Source organism: Condylostylus longicornis, unplaced genomic scaffold (genome assembly GCF_029603195.1).
Source record: "Condylostylus longicornis isolate FDR11 unplaced genomic scaffold, ASM2960319v2 ptg000135l, whole genome shotgun sequence".
Taxonomy (NCBI): domain Eukaryota; kingdom Metazoa; phylum Arthropoda; class Insecta; order Diptera; family Dolichopodidae; genus Condylostylus; species Condylostylus longicornis.
In genome coordinates this window covers 14,897,908-14,914,859 of record NW_026578103.1, presented here as the reverse complement: position 1 = coordinate 14,914,859, position 16,952 = coordinate 14,897,908, and the positions used below count along the sequence as shown (strand labels likewise).

The 16,952-nt window shown below is 28.0% G+C and overlaps 2 protein-coding genes across 2 annotated transcripts; one reads left to right on the top strand and one right to left on the bottom strand.

The window, feature by feature from the left end:
* Positions 1 to 949: 949 nt before the first annotated feature.
* LOC129614979 (transcriptional regulator ATRX-like) lies at positions 950 to 10,009 on the bottom strand. Its single transcript, XM_055529978.1, has 21 exons — positions 8,969 to 10,009; positions 7,651 to 8,917; positions 7,435 to 7,594; positions 6,434 to 7,381; positions 6,207 to 6,373; positions 5,944 to 6,140; positions 5,718 to 5,855; positions 5,442 to 5,617; positions 5,284 to 5,364; positions 4,851 to 5,218; positions 4,708 to 4,796; positions 4,523 to 4,655; positions 4,291 to 4,462; positions 4,019 to 4,140; positions 3,708 to 3,938; positions 3,595 to 3,649; positions 2,534 to 3,536; positions 1,565 to 2,189; positions 1,353 to 1,503; positions 1,189 to 1,261; positions 950 to 1,099 (listed from the first exon to the last, which is right to left on the bottom strand). The coding sequence occupies exons 1-21, from the start codon at positions 9,822 to 9,824 to the stop codon at positions 1,062 to 1,064; spliced, it is 7,050 nt and encodes a 2,349-aa protein (XP_055385953.1). The 5' UTR covers positions 9,825 to 10,009; the 3' UTR covers positions 950 to 1,061.
* A 661-nt stretch (positions 10,010 to 10,670) lies between these two features.
* On the top strand, positions 10,671 to 15,704 carry LOC129614980 (dynamin-1-like protein). Its single transcript, XM_055529979.1, has 9 exons — positions 10,671 to 10,717; positions 10,776 to 10,903; positions 12,480 to 12,624; positions 12,683 to 13,347; positions 13,406 to 13,857; positions 13,912 to 14,206; positions 14,599 to 14,809; positions 14,882 to 15,090; positions 15,182 to 15,704. Exons 2-9 carry the CDS (start codon positions 10,802 to 10,804, stop codon positions 15,236 to 15,238), a joined length of 2,136 nt encoding a protein of 711 aa, XP_055385954.1. The 5' UTR covers positions 10,671 to 10,717; positions 10,776 to 10,801; the 3' UTR covers positions 15,239 to 15,704.
* Positions 15,705 to 16,952: the final 1,248 nt, after the last annotated feature.

Here is a 16,952-nt window from a genome sequence, read left to right as displayed (position 1 = left end):
CATTTTTATTTCGTTTCCGTTTATTGTCTTTTTGTAAAGTTTGTAATTATTCTAAATACCATTTGTTCGAAAATAACCATTCATTGTTTTTACCTTTCAAATTTAAATTTTTAAAATTTCAAAATTCATAATATTTAAAGTATATACATACATATATGTACATATGTATGTATAATATATGCATTTATTGATATACAGGGTGTGTCAATAATCAGCACCTCAACATATATCACCATTTAGGGAATCAAAAATAAGTAGAATTTTTGTTTAGAACTAACTAGGTGTCAAATCTCGACGGGTTTCGGGATACAGAAATTTTAACAAAATTTCTACTTTTCCAAGTTCTTTTTCCCTTTCAAAAAAGATAGAAAGTTCAAGCAAACAGTTTTTGAAAGGACTTTAACGTATCTCTCAATTTTATTTTTTATGTACCTTCGGAAAAGCAAAAAGCATTATTTAGTGTTTATAACTCTTTAAATAAAAAATTCATGATAATAAAAAAACAAAAAACTACATGCTTTGCACAATTTTTGCATAGTCTTGTGTTGTAACCAATTGCAAATTAGTTTTTTGCAGTTGAGTCAGTTCGTCTTTTAAGTCGTGGAGGACATGCATATACTTATATGGCAACATTTTTCGTTGTTTTCCTGCAAAAATCTCTGTATGTTGTACGTATGTTTGTATGTCAAAAACAATTCCAACAAAAACTAGCCTTTACTAGAATTAAAATTTTTAATTTTGCTAAAACAAATTCCTTATTGAATTAGATTTTCTTTTTTGAAAGCGTATGTACCATATACGTACGACATCTGATTTTCAATTCTTTGAACATAATTCAAAAAAAACATGTTGATTTTGCAATTATTTATATTTGAATTTCAATAAATTAGTTAGTTACTTATAATAGTTTGAAATACTAACATGAATAAAAATAATATAAAAAAGTAACTTAAATTTTTATACTACTTTTTTTTATATTTCATAAATTGATTAAATAAATATGTATATAACAAATTATAAAATAATAGGTTTTAACACAATATAAAATCTAAAATATTCATTTAATCAACTTCCAGTATGTCGGCTGATAAACGTGCATCTAAAAATTTAAAAAAAAAAAGTTTTTATAAAAATTGTATTACACACATATGTATATACATATGAATATGTATATGATACAAAACAAACCTTTTGTAACACCCTTGTGCGATATCGTCAAACCTTTGGAAGACTGAATTCTTTTTAATGATGATGAAAGTTCCTAAAATTAACGATTTTGAGATAATTTTGGTGAATATTTACATTAATATGTATTATTAATATTCTTAATATTTTTAAATAAAATTTTTTACTTCAGCTAACTCTTTTGGAGTGAGTTTAGGTTTTTTTAAAATAGAATCCACTTTATTTGCAAAATTGGGTCCTCCTCTAATGCTGCTTTCTTGATTTAAAACTCTTTTTCTCTGAAATATACCGCTTTGAACTTGAGTTGGCACAGATTGACTAAAAAAAATTTTATCAAATTATATAAAATTTCGTTTTTTATGTATCTACTACTCTTTACTTTTGTTGTTTACTAGTCAAACCAGTAGCCGGTGGTATTGGTTTTGAGTTGACTGATTTCTTAGAAATTGATATACCAGCATTTATTAATTTGTCTTCTACGGTAGTACTTAGTGGATCTATTAAAAATTTATTTGTCTTTGAAAAATTAGAGACAGTTGTGCTTAAAGAGCTTTGTCCCTTTTGCACATCTTGATTGAATTGCAATGGTAATGATTTTTTTAAAGTAGAACTATTTTTGCTACTCAGAGGCAATGGAATACTATTTGATTTATTTCTACTAACATTTTGTAAATCAATATTTTTTGATATTATGACATCTGAAGTTGTTTGAGAACTACTTTTTCCTTTTAAAGTATTAAGATTAGTTTGTTCTGAATGGATCGAATTCGAAATTACTTGCTTAGCTGGACCATTATTTTTAATTAAATTTGTCGGTCTCCTGACAACTTTAGGACTAGATTGTGACAAATTATTAGCTTGCGATGTATTAATTGATTGAGATTTAATTGTAGAGTCATTTTGTGTCACATTTTTTGCACCAAATCCCGATATTTGCACATTTTGATTTGATAAATTTTTTGCTAAGTTTGTCTTTTGTATTGGCATTTGCTTCGGTTTATTCCCTAAAAATATTTTTGCTTTTTAAATAATGCAATTTCATTAAAATCAATTTAGTCTTTGAAAAGTTCTTAAATTTTCAATTAGTGAAATTCATAAAAAAAAATTCATGCAAGAAAGTCGTAGTTATATAAATTTTACATAATTACAGTTGCTCAAGTACTTTTACGGTACTAGAGGTGAAAAGTAAAAGTCTACAATTTTCTTGCAATCCAAGTAAAATTATAACTTAGTTAAGTAAGCAATAAGATTTCTGTTATTATAAACATTACTCCATCTATTTTAATCACTTTAATTATTTTATTATAAGTATAACTAAATATGTGTTATGTGTTAGTTTTATTATTACCTGATTTTTCATCAAAATCATTTGTAGTTGTTTTTGGAGATCTTCGATTTGATAGCGCATTATCACTTTTCAGGACGTCTAGAGTGACGTTCTTTATGGTATCAGTCTTTTTGTTGTCAGGAAAATGGGTTTTACTATTGGATCTGCTCTGGTTATTTGATGCGTTTGTTAAATGCGTATGTACAAGCGTATTAGAATGAGAATTACTTCCAATTACTGCCTTATCGAATTGACTTGCTTCAGAATTTGATTGAGTTTTTCCATCATTTTGCAAATTGGAAACTATTGCAGAATTATTTGTCTTTAATGAACTATTTAAATCGTTGTTAGATGACTGATTTATTAAGCGATTTTGGGCATTAAGAATTGAATTTGTCATGCTTCCACTGCTGGTTGTCGCTAAACTAGCGGTAAAGTTGGGATGAAGATTATGTTTTCGAAAAGAATTCACTTCATTTTTAGATGCATTAGTAATATCGGTTGTCTTAGCCCTTAATTCACTATTAAACTGATTTTTATTTTGGTTTGATGTGTACATATTACTTATATTAGATGATGAACTTACATAGTTTTCAAACACTCTCTTAAAATTTTCTAAACTTGTATTATTAAATCTATTCAATGAACTATTTAATAAAGAATTTGCACTTGAATACAATGTATTATATGGCGCTAAATTTTGGTTGTAAGTATTTGGATGTGATGACGGAATGTGTAAATTGTCTAATGTCGAATAACTTGGGGAAGAAGTTGGTGGCAAGTCTGTTAAACCTAAACCATTACCTGTAGTCCGATTATTGGGTAACAAGAAGTTGGAATTTAATGAGTCTGCGTATGTCGTACTTTTTGTAAGATCGATACCCCCATATAAAGAATTTGCGTTAGAAAAATACGGAAACATTTCCAAATAATTTTTATTTGCAAAATTATATCCTGGAAAAAATTGAGCTGATGGAACTGGTGCACGTCCTTGATTAAAAATATCGGTCGAGGGCGGAGATCTCTGCTTATATTAGAATAAAAATTAATGCTTATATTATTTGATTTAAAGCAAAACTCACGGGAAAATTTTCAAAACCTGAGATACCCAATTGCTGATTCCCAAAGATGTCAAGACTGTAAAACCAAACATTAAATTAAATAAGAAAAGGTCATAGTTTGTTCACAAACAAACCCGTGTAAATTTGGAAATGCCGCGTTTGCTGGTGTGTTTATTTCAGTTTCATATGCCAACCATGCGTCTTCTTTCTCCTGTTCTGTTAATTCCTGTTCAATTTTATTTTCCAGTAAACTATCATGCTCGTGATATTTAAAAACATACTGAAAATTACGTAACAAATGAGCCAGTATATTATCTTGTGGTAAATTAGGTATTGGCCGATTTGAATAGTCAGGTTTGGTGAGACTAAAATAATAAAAAATAAAAATATGTGCCCTTACGTATATTGTTTGTATTTAATAAAATTTTTAAAGCAACACAATTACGTATATAATTCAGCCAATTCAGCCATACTATAATGCCTATCGATTTGGTGTTCATCTACGACTCTGAAACTCATCGCTTGTTTTGTTACTGACCTTGAGTATACCTTTTCTTCCATTGTACCCTAACAAAGTTACAAAGTTAATAGTTAATTTTAGAACTAATTTAGTTCTAAAAGTTATTATAAATAGTTAATTTTAGAACTAAATTTACAAAGTTAAGTATAAACGAAAGTTAATTTTACAGTTAATAATTATCTTATAACAAAACTTACGAAAGATATTAAGCGGTATATGTAGCAATTTTTCTTTTGCCCTAATCGGAATATTCTGAATATATTTTGCTGATCATTTGAAGGATTCCATGATGTATCTAATATAATTACTCTATTCGCCCCAATTAAATTAATACCTTGCCCACCTGCTTTTGCAGATATCAAAAATACCCTTAAATATATTTTTACACATTAACATTCAAATAAATAGTACTCATATTTGAGCAACTACCTTGCTCTTTCATTTGCAGGATCATTGAATCTCTTAACCATTTCATGTCTTAAAGTTTTTTGTGTTTTCCCATCTAACCTATAATAGTCTTTTCCATTAACCCAAGGACCTTTAAATCTTTCAATGCCCAATTCTAGAAAGTGAATTAATATTATTAAAGTTACAACAAAGATATCAAATAAAACCTTTTGCAGTTTCTGCTTTCTTCTCATTAATCAGGTTCATATAGTATTCGACAACATTTAATACTGCAACAAAAGCTGAAAAAATCAAGCTAAAAAAAATATAAGGTTTATTGTAACCCAATAACAAGAAACAAGCGATTTACCATTTTTCCCGGTTTTCAGTACACATTCGCAGTATTTCAAACATTGTTTGAAGTTTGTTACTTGGCAAAATACTTGTCAAATCTTGATCAGTAAGATGTTTTCGCCACCAGTCGCTAGTTACAGACATGAGTCCAGTTTGGCTATCATAAATATCGTCGGGTTGATCTTCATCTGACGCAATTTCTAAATTAGACTTTTTCTCTTTTTTATTTTTTAACAAAATTGCATTGTTGTATGCATTCTCTAACACTTTGGGATGTGTCCAAATTTTTCGTAAGCAGGTATAATCTGTTAGCAAATTTCTGCCTTTTTTTTCTGAATCTTCTCGCTTTCCTACAGCTTCAAGAAATATTTCATACAGTTTTACCTAGGTGAATAAAATTATTTTCAGGGTGAAAAATATTTTAAATTTTATTCAAATACTCTAATTACCTGAACTGGAGTCATAGGTATGAATAAAACGTATTCAAACTTTTGCGGCAAAAATGTTTTTAGTAAAGCAGCTTCCTTTCGCTTAATATTATATTGATTGTAAAATAAATCAATATTAGTTAATGAAAATCGTTTTTAATTCTTTCTAAAATATTTACCTGAACAAAGCTTGACAAATTTGAGTGTAAAACAAATGATCTTTGTTTCATAATTTTGATTTCCCTTTTACTTGAATCTTTATGCTGACCATTTTTAATTGGGTTGGCATACAAATTTGCAAACTCTTTTTCAGTACCCAAAAATGATGGTTTGATGAAATTAACCATGCTGTAGTCTACAATAAAATTATATAATGATTTGTGTTTGTTTTTATCGAAGTTCATAAAAAATTTGAGTAATTTTTTGGGATATAAATCATGGGCTTATATGCTTACACTCCTTTAAATTATTTTGAATTGGTGTTCCAGTTAACACAATTCTCCTTGGAGTTTTAATTTCTGTAACAGCCTGACTAATAGCAGCCTTCCTGTTTTTAATTATATGGCCTTCATCACACACAACTAAATCAGCGCCTAAAACACATATTTAAAAAAAAAATGTAAAAATGTTATTAAAAAATTAAGTTATATTGAATACTAAATATTTATTATAAAAACGTACCAGGATCTAGCAATGCCTTTTTAACTACGGATTTTATTTCCTCCAAATCAAGCCTAGAACTCCGGTTTTTTTTAGTTGGGTATGAAACTAAAGTTCTGAAAGCCTCATAACCGATTAGAAGACAACCGGAATTATGAGAACCAGAAGTCCCACAACTATGCCACTCTTGCAAAACGTTCATTTTATCCGGAATATCACTAATAAAAAATTAAATAATTCAAAATTAGTTTTAATTGCTTTAAAAATATATTATTTAAGCTTACGATGTGTCATTAAATGTAAATACTTTCATGTTTTTAACGCCTAAAGGGCCAAGCCATCTTTGTATTTCTTCTGCCCAATTCATTACTGTACTTTTAGGACATAAAATTAGTATTCTAGTTGTCTTTAAATCTTTATAAACTATTAACGTATGTATTAAAGTTATTAACTTAAAAAAAAAAATATTTTTTTTTAAATTATTTATTTTATAGCAAGGTGAACAAAATACCTGTAAGGTTTTCCCTAAGCCCATACAATGAGCTAAAATACATCCTGAACCTGGAAATTCTTCAATAAAATTTACACTGCCGTAACAGCAATCGTACATAAACTTCACACCATCAATTTGATGTTGTTTTAAATGCGAAACTAAGCCATTATGTACCGTTACAAAACTTTTAGTTTTCGTATTGTAATCCAAAATTAACTCACGAATATCAGAGGGATCTTTATTGTGTTCCTTATATGCTTTTTTCAAAATATTCTCCTTCTTTTTTAAACGATTAAGGCGATTTTTTTCTTCTTTCTGCGCCTTCTTTGTTTCGCTTGTTAACTGTTCAGTTTTCATCATAGGTCTTGAAATTCGATGTGGTTCAGTTTTCTTAGTTTTCCGTTCTTCAACGTCTGATTCATCATCATCTGAACTAAGACTATAAATTTCATCGCTTATTTTCAAATTTTTTCTTCGCTTTTGATCTTCATCTAGTAGAGTGTCGAGAGACTTCCTTTTTTTGTTGGATTGTTTCAGTGAAATAAACGTTTTATCTAAAAATTCACAATCAGAGCTTACATTATGCTTATCTGAATCTTCGTCAGGTATATCATTTTCTTTATTTTCCACATCATTAGTTTTTCTATTGTCATTTGTTTTTCTTTCAATAGCCTCAGCGTTTTGTTTTGTAGCAAACTGATCCAAATCATCGCAGTGGTTTTCACTTGGGTTGATATTTATTTTTTCAGGCTCACATTCGCTTTCAACGTATGTTTTTAAAAATTTTTCAACTAAAGTTGGTTTACTGTCATCAAATTCTTCATTCTCATCATCATCATCATCAGGAGAAATTAATGCGCTATCGCTATCAGACTCGCTGTTACTGGAACTTTCCAGTAATTGTTTTTTTAAATTTTCATTTTGCCTACTTAAAAACGTATTTTCATATGTAACGCAATCTTCATCCTAAAATCAAAATATTATTTTAAGTGTTAACTTTTAAAAATTAAAATGCAAACCTCCGTTTCACTGCCATCACTGCTTTCTTTATTTTCGTTTTCGATTAAAATATCTGAAATATTTGTGGTTATTGATTTTTTATTAACCGACTTTCTGTCAGCGTTTGTATAGCCACAATTATTAATTCTTTGGCTTGCAAGGCTCTTAAAATCCAAAAGCCTAAAAGAAAATAAACCGGGTGTGAATTAAATAATTTTAGATGTTTAATTTTATACCTCTCAATATCCTTGTCGACATTATCTGAAGAGCCTGGACCAGAGTTTTCAGTTGATTTGTTAATCTTTTTAGGCGACGTTAGTTTTCCTCTTGCTTTATTTTCTTTATCTGCAGACGAATTTGATTCAATTTCCTTACTTTCACTAGCAATTTTGTTAAGCATATCATCTTCTTCTTCCAACACAACATCGAGGTGCTCAGAAAAATCATTCGGAAAATTGTCACTATCTTCATTAGAACTGTCTAAGTATTTTGAAAAATCTATTCCATTCAATATATTTTCTTGTTCTTCCTTATTTAAATTATTATCCGATTGTGACTCATACTTAGTAGAACTGTCATTATCGCTTTCAGATTCAGAACTGTCTTCGGAACTATTTGAAGAATCATTTAAAAGTCGACGTTTTTCTTTTTCATTAATAGACTTTAACCGCCTTTCGGAATAAATTTTTCCAGAATGTTCCGTCTGAATTCCCATATCGCACATGTATGGATTCGATATAACTTGACATATGCTTTGCTTTGATTTCTCAAAAAATTCTTCAATTTCGCTTTTGTTAGAACTTTCAGAAAAGTTAATTATCGTTTTTGCTAACTCAAGTAAAGCTTTATATTTAGTCCAAGGTCTTTCTTCAGAAAAATATTCATTATCCTGTATAGACTTTGCAACACTTATGTTTTCGGAAACAATTTCACCATTTTCTGGCTGCAAACCTTCATTTGAATTAATATTGTTTTTGAAAACCACTTTTTGATTTTGATTATCTGTGGAAATCTTAACAAGATTTGAATCCAAATCATTTTTTAAATTTTCTAATGACTTGACATAATTTTTATTATCTTCATGTAATATTTCCTCACTGTTTTCCTTTTTGATTTGAATTTTTGAATTTTCATTTAATGTTGATGTGTCATTACAATTTTCGACATTCTTTAAAGCCTCTAAAAGCGCGGAATCAAATTCATTTACTTCTTCTGCAACCACCGATTTTTTAATTGAAAAATAAGAGTTTCTTACAATATTCATTTTTTCTAATATATCTTCAAAATCTGTTTTATTTTTTTCAAATAGCTCTGGAACTTTGCAAAAGTTTTTAATGTTTTTGATAAAAATATTAAGATTATTATTCAATATATTGAAGTGTTTCATGTACGATTCAACACTGATTATCATTTGCTCCTGATTAAAATAATTGTGATCGTTCATTATAACATCTTCTACAGTATGCTGATAAATTTTTTCATTAGAATTCTCATTTTGAAAACCTAAAACAAAAATACTACAATATGACCAAAATTTTAGAAATTTTATCTTACTTGCAACTGTTTCTATTTCGTCACAATTTTCAGCATCGTTGAAATCGTTAAATTCATCAGTACAGATTTCTTCTTGCTGATAATTATCCAAATTGTCATCTTCAAAGTAGTCAGAATCAAAATAACTATCGGATATTTCAACTGATTTCTCCTTTTTGAAAGGAGGCACAATATCAGTAACTGAAAATGGAGGTGGTGTAAATGATGTAATAAAAGGACTCGGTATTGACTCATTTTCCCAGCTACCATCTAGATTATTTCCAGTCTCATCTTTGTTATTAAACATATGCTCATCCTTGGGTCTTTCGTAGTTTAATTTGTTTGCTAAATTCACAGAAACAAATTCTTTGAGTTCGTTATCAATATCGTTGTATTTCGAAAAACTATTACATGACGACTTTGGTTTGACTTCAACCTGGTGAAAACTTTGTGTACTACATTGTATTGCTTCTTCGTCATTTAAATTGCTGATTTCATTATTTGAAACATTTAATTTGATATTTTTGCTCAAAAAACACTTTGTTGTGGTTTTGCTTATATCTGAGTCAATAGGATAAGATATATTTTCTTTAAACATTTCTTTGCAAATCTGATCATTATCACAAAATTTTTCTTTGCTTTCAGATGGGACTCGCAAATCTATCTCTGGAAAGTCATTGATCTGGTCAGTAGATTCTGGGTCTTCAAAATTTGTTAACGCCGCTCTCTTTATTTCTTCTAAATCAAATTCATCATCATTGGAATTTGAATATTTTGGCGCATCCACATGTAGATCTAATAAAGTATCTGTGTAGAAATCCTTAGAGTCGAACTCATTATTTCTTTCGTTTGAAATATTAGGAATTTGATCACACATTACTTATATTTTCAATAATAACTGTTTTTTTTTTTAATGTAAATATTGATTAACTTTTTTTCTCAAGTTTATGTAGACAATTTTTTTTTCTACCCTTTATTCATTTTTATATCCTTTTGTTGATGTAGAAGAAACAATCTCAAATGCAAAAACACCTTTTTTAATTAGAAATTTCTTTTACTTCTATTTTTACGAATTAAGTAGATTTTCACTTAAAATTTATAAAATTTTAACTTTGCAAATGTACATAAAAATTTTTTAAAATTTCCTTACGCTAGCATTGTTTTTATTCACAATTCTAAAAGACTTTTGAGCCAAAAAAAATGTCAAAATATTAAAAAAACAGAGCCAAAAATCAATAGCAAAAACGTTACTATTTAACGTTCTAAAATACAAAACATTCTTCAATTCATTCAATTACTGTTAACATATGGGAAAATCTAAACTGTTTGCCTAACGGCAGAAAATAGAAATATCTCTATTCTCACCAACTTAACTGTCAGAGTTTTTAAGAGTGAAATAATTTTTTTTGAAAGTTTGGAATATCACTCAACTGAATTTTATTTTAGTTATAATTTTCATAGCAAAATTGTTAAATTTCGACGAAAGGGGTTAAACTCCATTAGATAATTTCAGTCTTATATGTAAACAGTCATTAGACTATATCGTAAATTTAATCTGTCTTTGCCATATATACAAACAGTACCTTAGATTTTGTGGTATAATAATACGTTTTAGCATTAGAATAACTTTTAGCAGTATTCACAATAGGTAAACCATTATTTGGAAATTTAGCAGAATAATTTGATAAACAAATAAGCTGACTATCGACGATGACTCAATTGTGATAAGTTTAGCTGAAATTTTATTCTGGGCGGTAGTGATATATAATTGTGAGTTATTTTCGTTAAAAAGGAGATTATTTTATTCATTTTCATTTATTTTTCATAGAGCCGAAAGATTTTTTTTTTTAAAAAATGGAGGCTCTCATACCCGTAGTAAATAAATTACAAGATGTCTTTAATACGGTTGGATCTGATTCAATTCAATTACCACAAATTGTTGTTATTGGAAGTCAGGTAATTCCTTATTAAGCACCAGAAAAATTAGGGCTAGGTTAATTTTGAATGTAGGCTAAGTATATAACTCTATGTTTAATAATTTCACACAATCCCCATATACCTAATTACATAACTACCGGTATTTCTATTGAATTCAATAATTTTGAAATTATTCTAAACGTGCAAGAGACTCAGGAAAAAATCAATATACTTTTATATGTACATAGTTATATTTATATTATAATAACATCTATAAAAATTTCAATTTTACAATTTCTATTTTTGATGTTGGTTAATTTACCGATGTTCAGAATTATTTGATAGTCCAGGACATATTCAATTACAAAGTATAACGAAGAGTAATAACCATGAATGACCAAATCAAGCGTTAGTGCATATTTTTTTTTCAATTATATGAGTTATACATAAGTTTGATATATTTGCTATCATCTACGAGTATGGTCACTCTCTATATTCAATATTATGATTCTAAATTATTCTAAGAAATTACTTTTTAATTATAGGAATCTTTAACAAAAAATCTATTATGTATGTGCTTATTTTCGCAAAATTTGATGTAAAATATTTTTATTAAGCACTTGAATAATATGCTGAACTACATACATACATACAAGCACATATGAAAACTATGTTGATTGGATGTGTACATATTTTTTTTGTTATGGAGTAAAGCAAACAATAAAAAATGGTACAAAAAACCAATAAAGTCGCTACTGAAATGAGTTTATATTAAACCACTTTAATTTTTTTAAATTTCTAAACTATTTTTTGCTTTATTTTTGAAATTTTTTTATTGAATTATTAAATTTGTTATTTTATATTGGAATACCACTAAAGTGTGCATACTTCTTGTAATCGACCAACTAGATTATTAGATATATACTAGATACTCGAACATATTCTGACTTTTAATCAGTGATATGGTCATTTGAAAATGTCGTGATTGCATTTAAACTAGTTCCCAGCTATAGTTGTTTCAAAAAATGTTCATGATTTTTAGCGAGAGATTGATTATTTATAAATTTCTGCTTAAATGAGATCTTTATATTCTTTCAATTATCATTTAAAAAACTAAAAGAAGAATTAATTTGTTAAAAGTAATTTTTTTGCTTATTTTAAGATATTCTTCCAGGTTCTGTTTATCTATTTTCCGGAGTTTACACTAAATTATTTAGAAAATAATGTGCACTTCTAAATTTTTTTATATGTCGTAATAAACTATTAACTTGCTGGTTTTGAAACAAACGTGTAGCTAGTATGTATCTACCAACAATTTTGCATAGAAATTTACCGAAATTCTTATAATATAATTTCAATCTAGTTTCCCTGTTTCATTAATTTTTATTGAATTATTTATCCTGAAGAATTATTTATCTAAAGTTGATTAAATTTACTACTTTCGCAAACTAGTTAAATAAATGAATTGTATTCTGTTATACTGGATTTAATAGGAATAGTTAAGATACAATTTCAAAAAGATTTTGTCAACAAGCATACAAAAACTTCATTATAAACCTTTTACATTGTTTTATGTTTGTATAAATTTTAAAATAAATTTCCATTTGTATTTAAGAGCTCTGGAAAAAGTTCTGTTATAGAAAGTTTAGTAGGACGTTCATTTTTACCCCGTGGTACTGGAATTGTGACACGTCGACCGTTAGTATTGCAATTGAGTTACTGTCCTTTTGATGATAAAGAGCAACGACTCCCAGAAAATGGTACAAATTGAAAAATTTTTACAAATGAATTAATTTAAATATTTTAATTTTTTTTAAGGAACTGTTAATGTTGAAGAATGGGGCAAATTTCTACATTCAAAAAAAATTTATACAGATTTCAATGAAATTCGAAAAGAAATTGAATATGAGACTGATAGAATAGCAGGTAGCAACAAAGGAATCTGCCCAGAACCCATAAATTTAAAAATATACTCAACACGAGTTGTAAACTTAACTTTAGTTGATTTACCAGGGCTAACTAAGGTTCCAGTTGGCGATCAACCAGACGATATTGAAAACCAAATTAAAGATTTAATATTCAAATACATTGAAAATCCAAACTCTATAATTTTGGCTGTTACCGCAGCAAACAATGATATGGCCACTAGCGAGAGCTTGAAACTAGCCAAAGATGTCGATCCTGATGGACGGCGAACCCTAGCTGTGGTTACAAAGTTAGATTTGATGGACGCTGGAACTGATGCTATAGATATTTTATGTGGTCGTGTTATTCCTGTTAAGTTGGGAATTATAGGTGTTATGAATAGGTCACAACAAGATATTATTGATAAAAAAGATATTGATGAACAATTAAAAGATGAAGCGGCGTTCTTACAAAGAAAATATCCAACCTTGGCTACACGCAATGGCACCCCTTATTTGGCAAAAACATTGAACCGGCTTTTAATGCATCATATTAGAGATTGTTTGCCTGACCTCAAAGTAAAATTTCTAAAAATTCTTTATATTATAGTTAGAAATAATTTCAAAATATTTGTAGACTAGAGTTAATGTGATGGTTTCACAATTTCAATCATTGTTGCATTCTTATGGCGAGGATGTTACCGACAAAAGTCAAACGCTATTACAAATAATTACAAAATTTGCTAGTGCATACTGTTCAACAATTGAAGGAACGGCACGAAACATCGAAACAACAGAATTATGTGGTGGGGCTCGAATATGTTATATATTTCATGAGACGTTTGGTCGAACTTTAGATTCAATCCACCCACTAACGGGTCTTTCCAAAATGGATATATTAACGGCAATTAGAAATGCAACAGGTCCAAGACCAGCTCTATTCGTACCAGAAGTTTCTTTTGAGTTGTTAGTCAAAAGACAAATTAGACGTTTAGAAGAACCATCTTTAAGATGTGTTGAATTAATTCACGAAGAAATGCAACGTATTATACAGCATTGCGGAAATGAAGTACAGCAGGAAATGTTGAGGTTTGTTTTTGACAAGAATATTTAATTATTACTATCGACAATTTTTCTTTTAAGATTCCCAAAATTACATGAAAAAATTGTTGATGTTGTGACACAATTACTAAGGCGACGTTTGCCTGCAACTAATTCGATGGTTGAAAATTTAGTTGCGATAGAGCTGGCGTATATAAATACAAAACATCCAGATTTTCACAAAGAAGCAACTTTGGTACCCAGTTTATTAAAAACCGATATTATTGAATCTTGGTCGCAATCTAACACGCGAAGAAATGCATCAAATCAACAGCAAAGAACAGCCCCTGTCACAACGGCAGGGAATCAAGGAGAAACGGATCGTTTAGAAAACCATGTAAGTCCAGAGCTAATTGTTATTTAATGGAAAATTTTATAAAGATTTTGTTGCAATGGAACACAAGCAGCGAATATATTTAAACTATTGTGTACAGTTTTGCTAACATTGTGTACAGTTTTGATAGCACTACGCCCAGTTTTTAACATTAGTTGATTTGATTTTGAAAAATTGACTTGCAGTTTAAACTAAAAAATCATTGTTACTCAAAATGTTTCATTAAAAATTTGTCTTATTATCAATACTTATCAAAGTGAACAAAACAAATTAAAAAAGAATGTATTTCAATTCAATTTTATATCAATTCGCCAGCTCCAAATATTTCAATTTGATTTTATGCCAAAGCATTTTAATTAATAGATACATATCTTTTAATGTAACTGCTTTTGCAGGTTAATGCTGCAGAGCCTACACAAAACAGTTGGTTATCAAATATTCTACCTCCGGCAGTTGATATCGGCACAGAGAATACGACGAATAATACTCCTGTTCATAATATCGTTAATACTCCTTCGAAACCCATAAACCTACTACCAGATGTTCCAGTAAATTCAAATGCAAGAAAGCTTACGGATAAAGAACAAAAAGATTGTGATGTCATTGGTAATATATAGAAATCATTTGATATTTTCTATGATAATATGATAATTTCATCTCTCACATTTTTTAATACAGAACGACTTATCAAATCTTACTTCTACATTGTACGCAAATCTATTCAAGATTCAGTACCCAAGGCAATTATGCACTTTTTAGTTAATTTTGTTAAGGATAATTTACAAAGCGAATTAGTCACACATTTATACAAATCTGAAAAGGAGGAGTTGTTAAATGAATCAGATCATATAGCAATTAGAAGGAAAGAAGCGGCAGATATGCTTAAAGTAAATATAAAAGTGAAAATAACTATAAAATTAATATCAATAAATATTTCTGTTTTTTATATATATCAATAATACATGCTGTTTTTTTTAGGCATTAACACGCGCCAATCATATTATAAGTGAGATTCGTGAAACTCACATGTGGTAATAACCAATATAAGTATGTATGTATACATAATTAAACAGTTTTCTATTTATAAACGTTAATTCACAAGGTGCAGTATTGTTTAAGAGATAATTTGTAATTAAAATGTCTTAATTAATATTATCCGTTTTTTTTATTGTTTTGAACGTTAGCGTAGGTTTTGTTAACATTAACTGCACTTCAATTGAAATTACTATAACGTTCGGTTTTAAAAAAACTAGAAAAATTTTATTTAAACATTAACTATTATACTGCAAAATGTCAACATAGTTATTATACTGCAAAATGTAAAAATAAAAGCTTTTACTATAGACGTAAGCATTTTTATTTTTAGGACTTTACATCTGGAGCATTCGCAATGTTACTTCTTTCAGATTGTTATAAAAAGTTGAAAAGATTTTTTAGGCAAAAGGTAGTTTGATCAAAATCCTTAACAAGAAAACGCAATTACCAAATTTATAGTGTATTAGTTTGTAATAAAAATCAATATTCAAAATGAAAACAAATCAAATTTTATTTACAAAGTATTGGGGATGTAAATTTGTACGAAAATGGATAGTTAAACAACATTACAGAATGCAGGGCATTTGAATTTTAAAACGTAAAATATTTTAATTTTACGTTTACAAATTTAGTTTTAATTAAGCAGTATCACCTGATATAAAAGTAAAATTAAAATCTTTCAAAATAGCTGAAGAAATCAAATTCCAATGCTTAAATATAAATATTGTAAATTTTACATAGCGGAAAAAAAACCGGTCGTTTTGTTTATAACGATTTTTAACATTATTATTTACCGTTAGTACAGAAGGAATTGAAAGAAGGGATTTTTTGTCCAACATGTTCATCGGTTTTAAGAAATTTGAGAATGTGTATGTATTTTAATATAAAAAGCAGTTTTCCGCTTTTGATTGTTTTTCTGAAGTTCCAAAACTTGGAATTTTCTAATAATAAATTTTCTAATACCTAACTACTTTGTGAAATTTTCAAACTTTAATATAATATTAGATCACTTTAATGTTTTTTTAATTTACTATACGTACTTAATTTAAACTTTTTATTTTCGTCAAAGGTGAACTTGTAAGCAATAAAAGTTCATCTTAATTTTGCCAGCTATGGCTTTAACACTACATATTTATTCGTTTGTATAGTATAATTTCTACGGAATAGCAAAATATACATATGTATGTAGTTTAATTGTATTGGGAGTAAACACATAAAATAGAAATTCTAAGTTTCGAATATGATCAAATGAACTTAAAACAACAAAAGGTGCACATTCTACCTTTTAAATAATAATTCTCAATATGTTTAAAAATTTTAATTTTGTATAATCGATTTAATAATGAAAAGTTTCAATATTGGATGTTTAATCATTGCATACATACTTTTCTAAAGTAATTGTATGTTTAAATATTACCAGATTTTTTGCAAAATTTCATTTAAGAGGATTTTGTTTGGATAATGACACGACAAGTATTGAACATAAGATTAGATTTCGAGTTTAAAACAACAATGATTAATATATGTATACATGTATGTACATATACTGTATGTATATAATTGCACTATTATATTTAATGAACATTGTTTTGATTAAATGTTACAAGTTTATTTTCAAATCACTATTAATGAAATACGATTGATATTTTTGTCGACATGATATTTACAGTTTTAAGAATTATTTAAATTATTTATCTAAATTTAAAAGAAAATC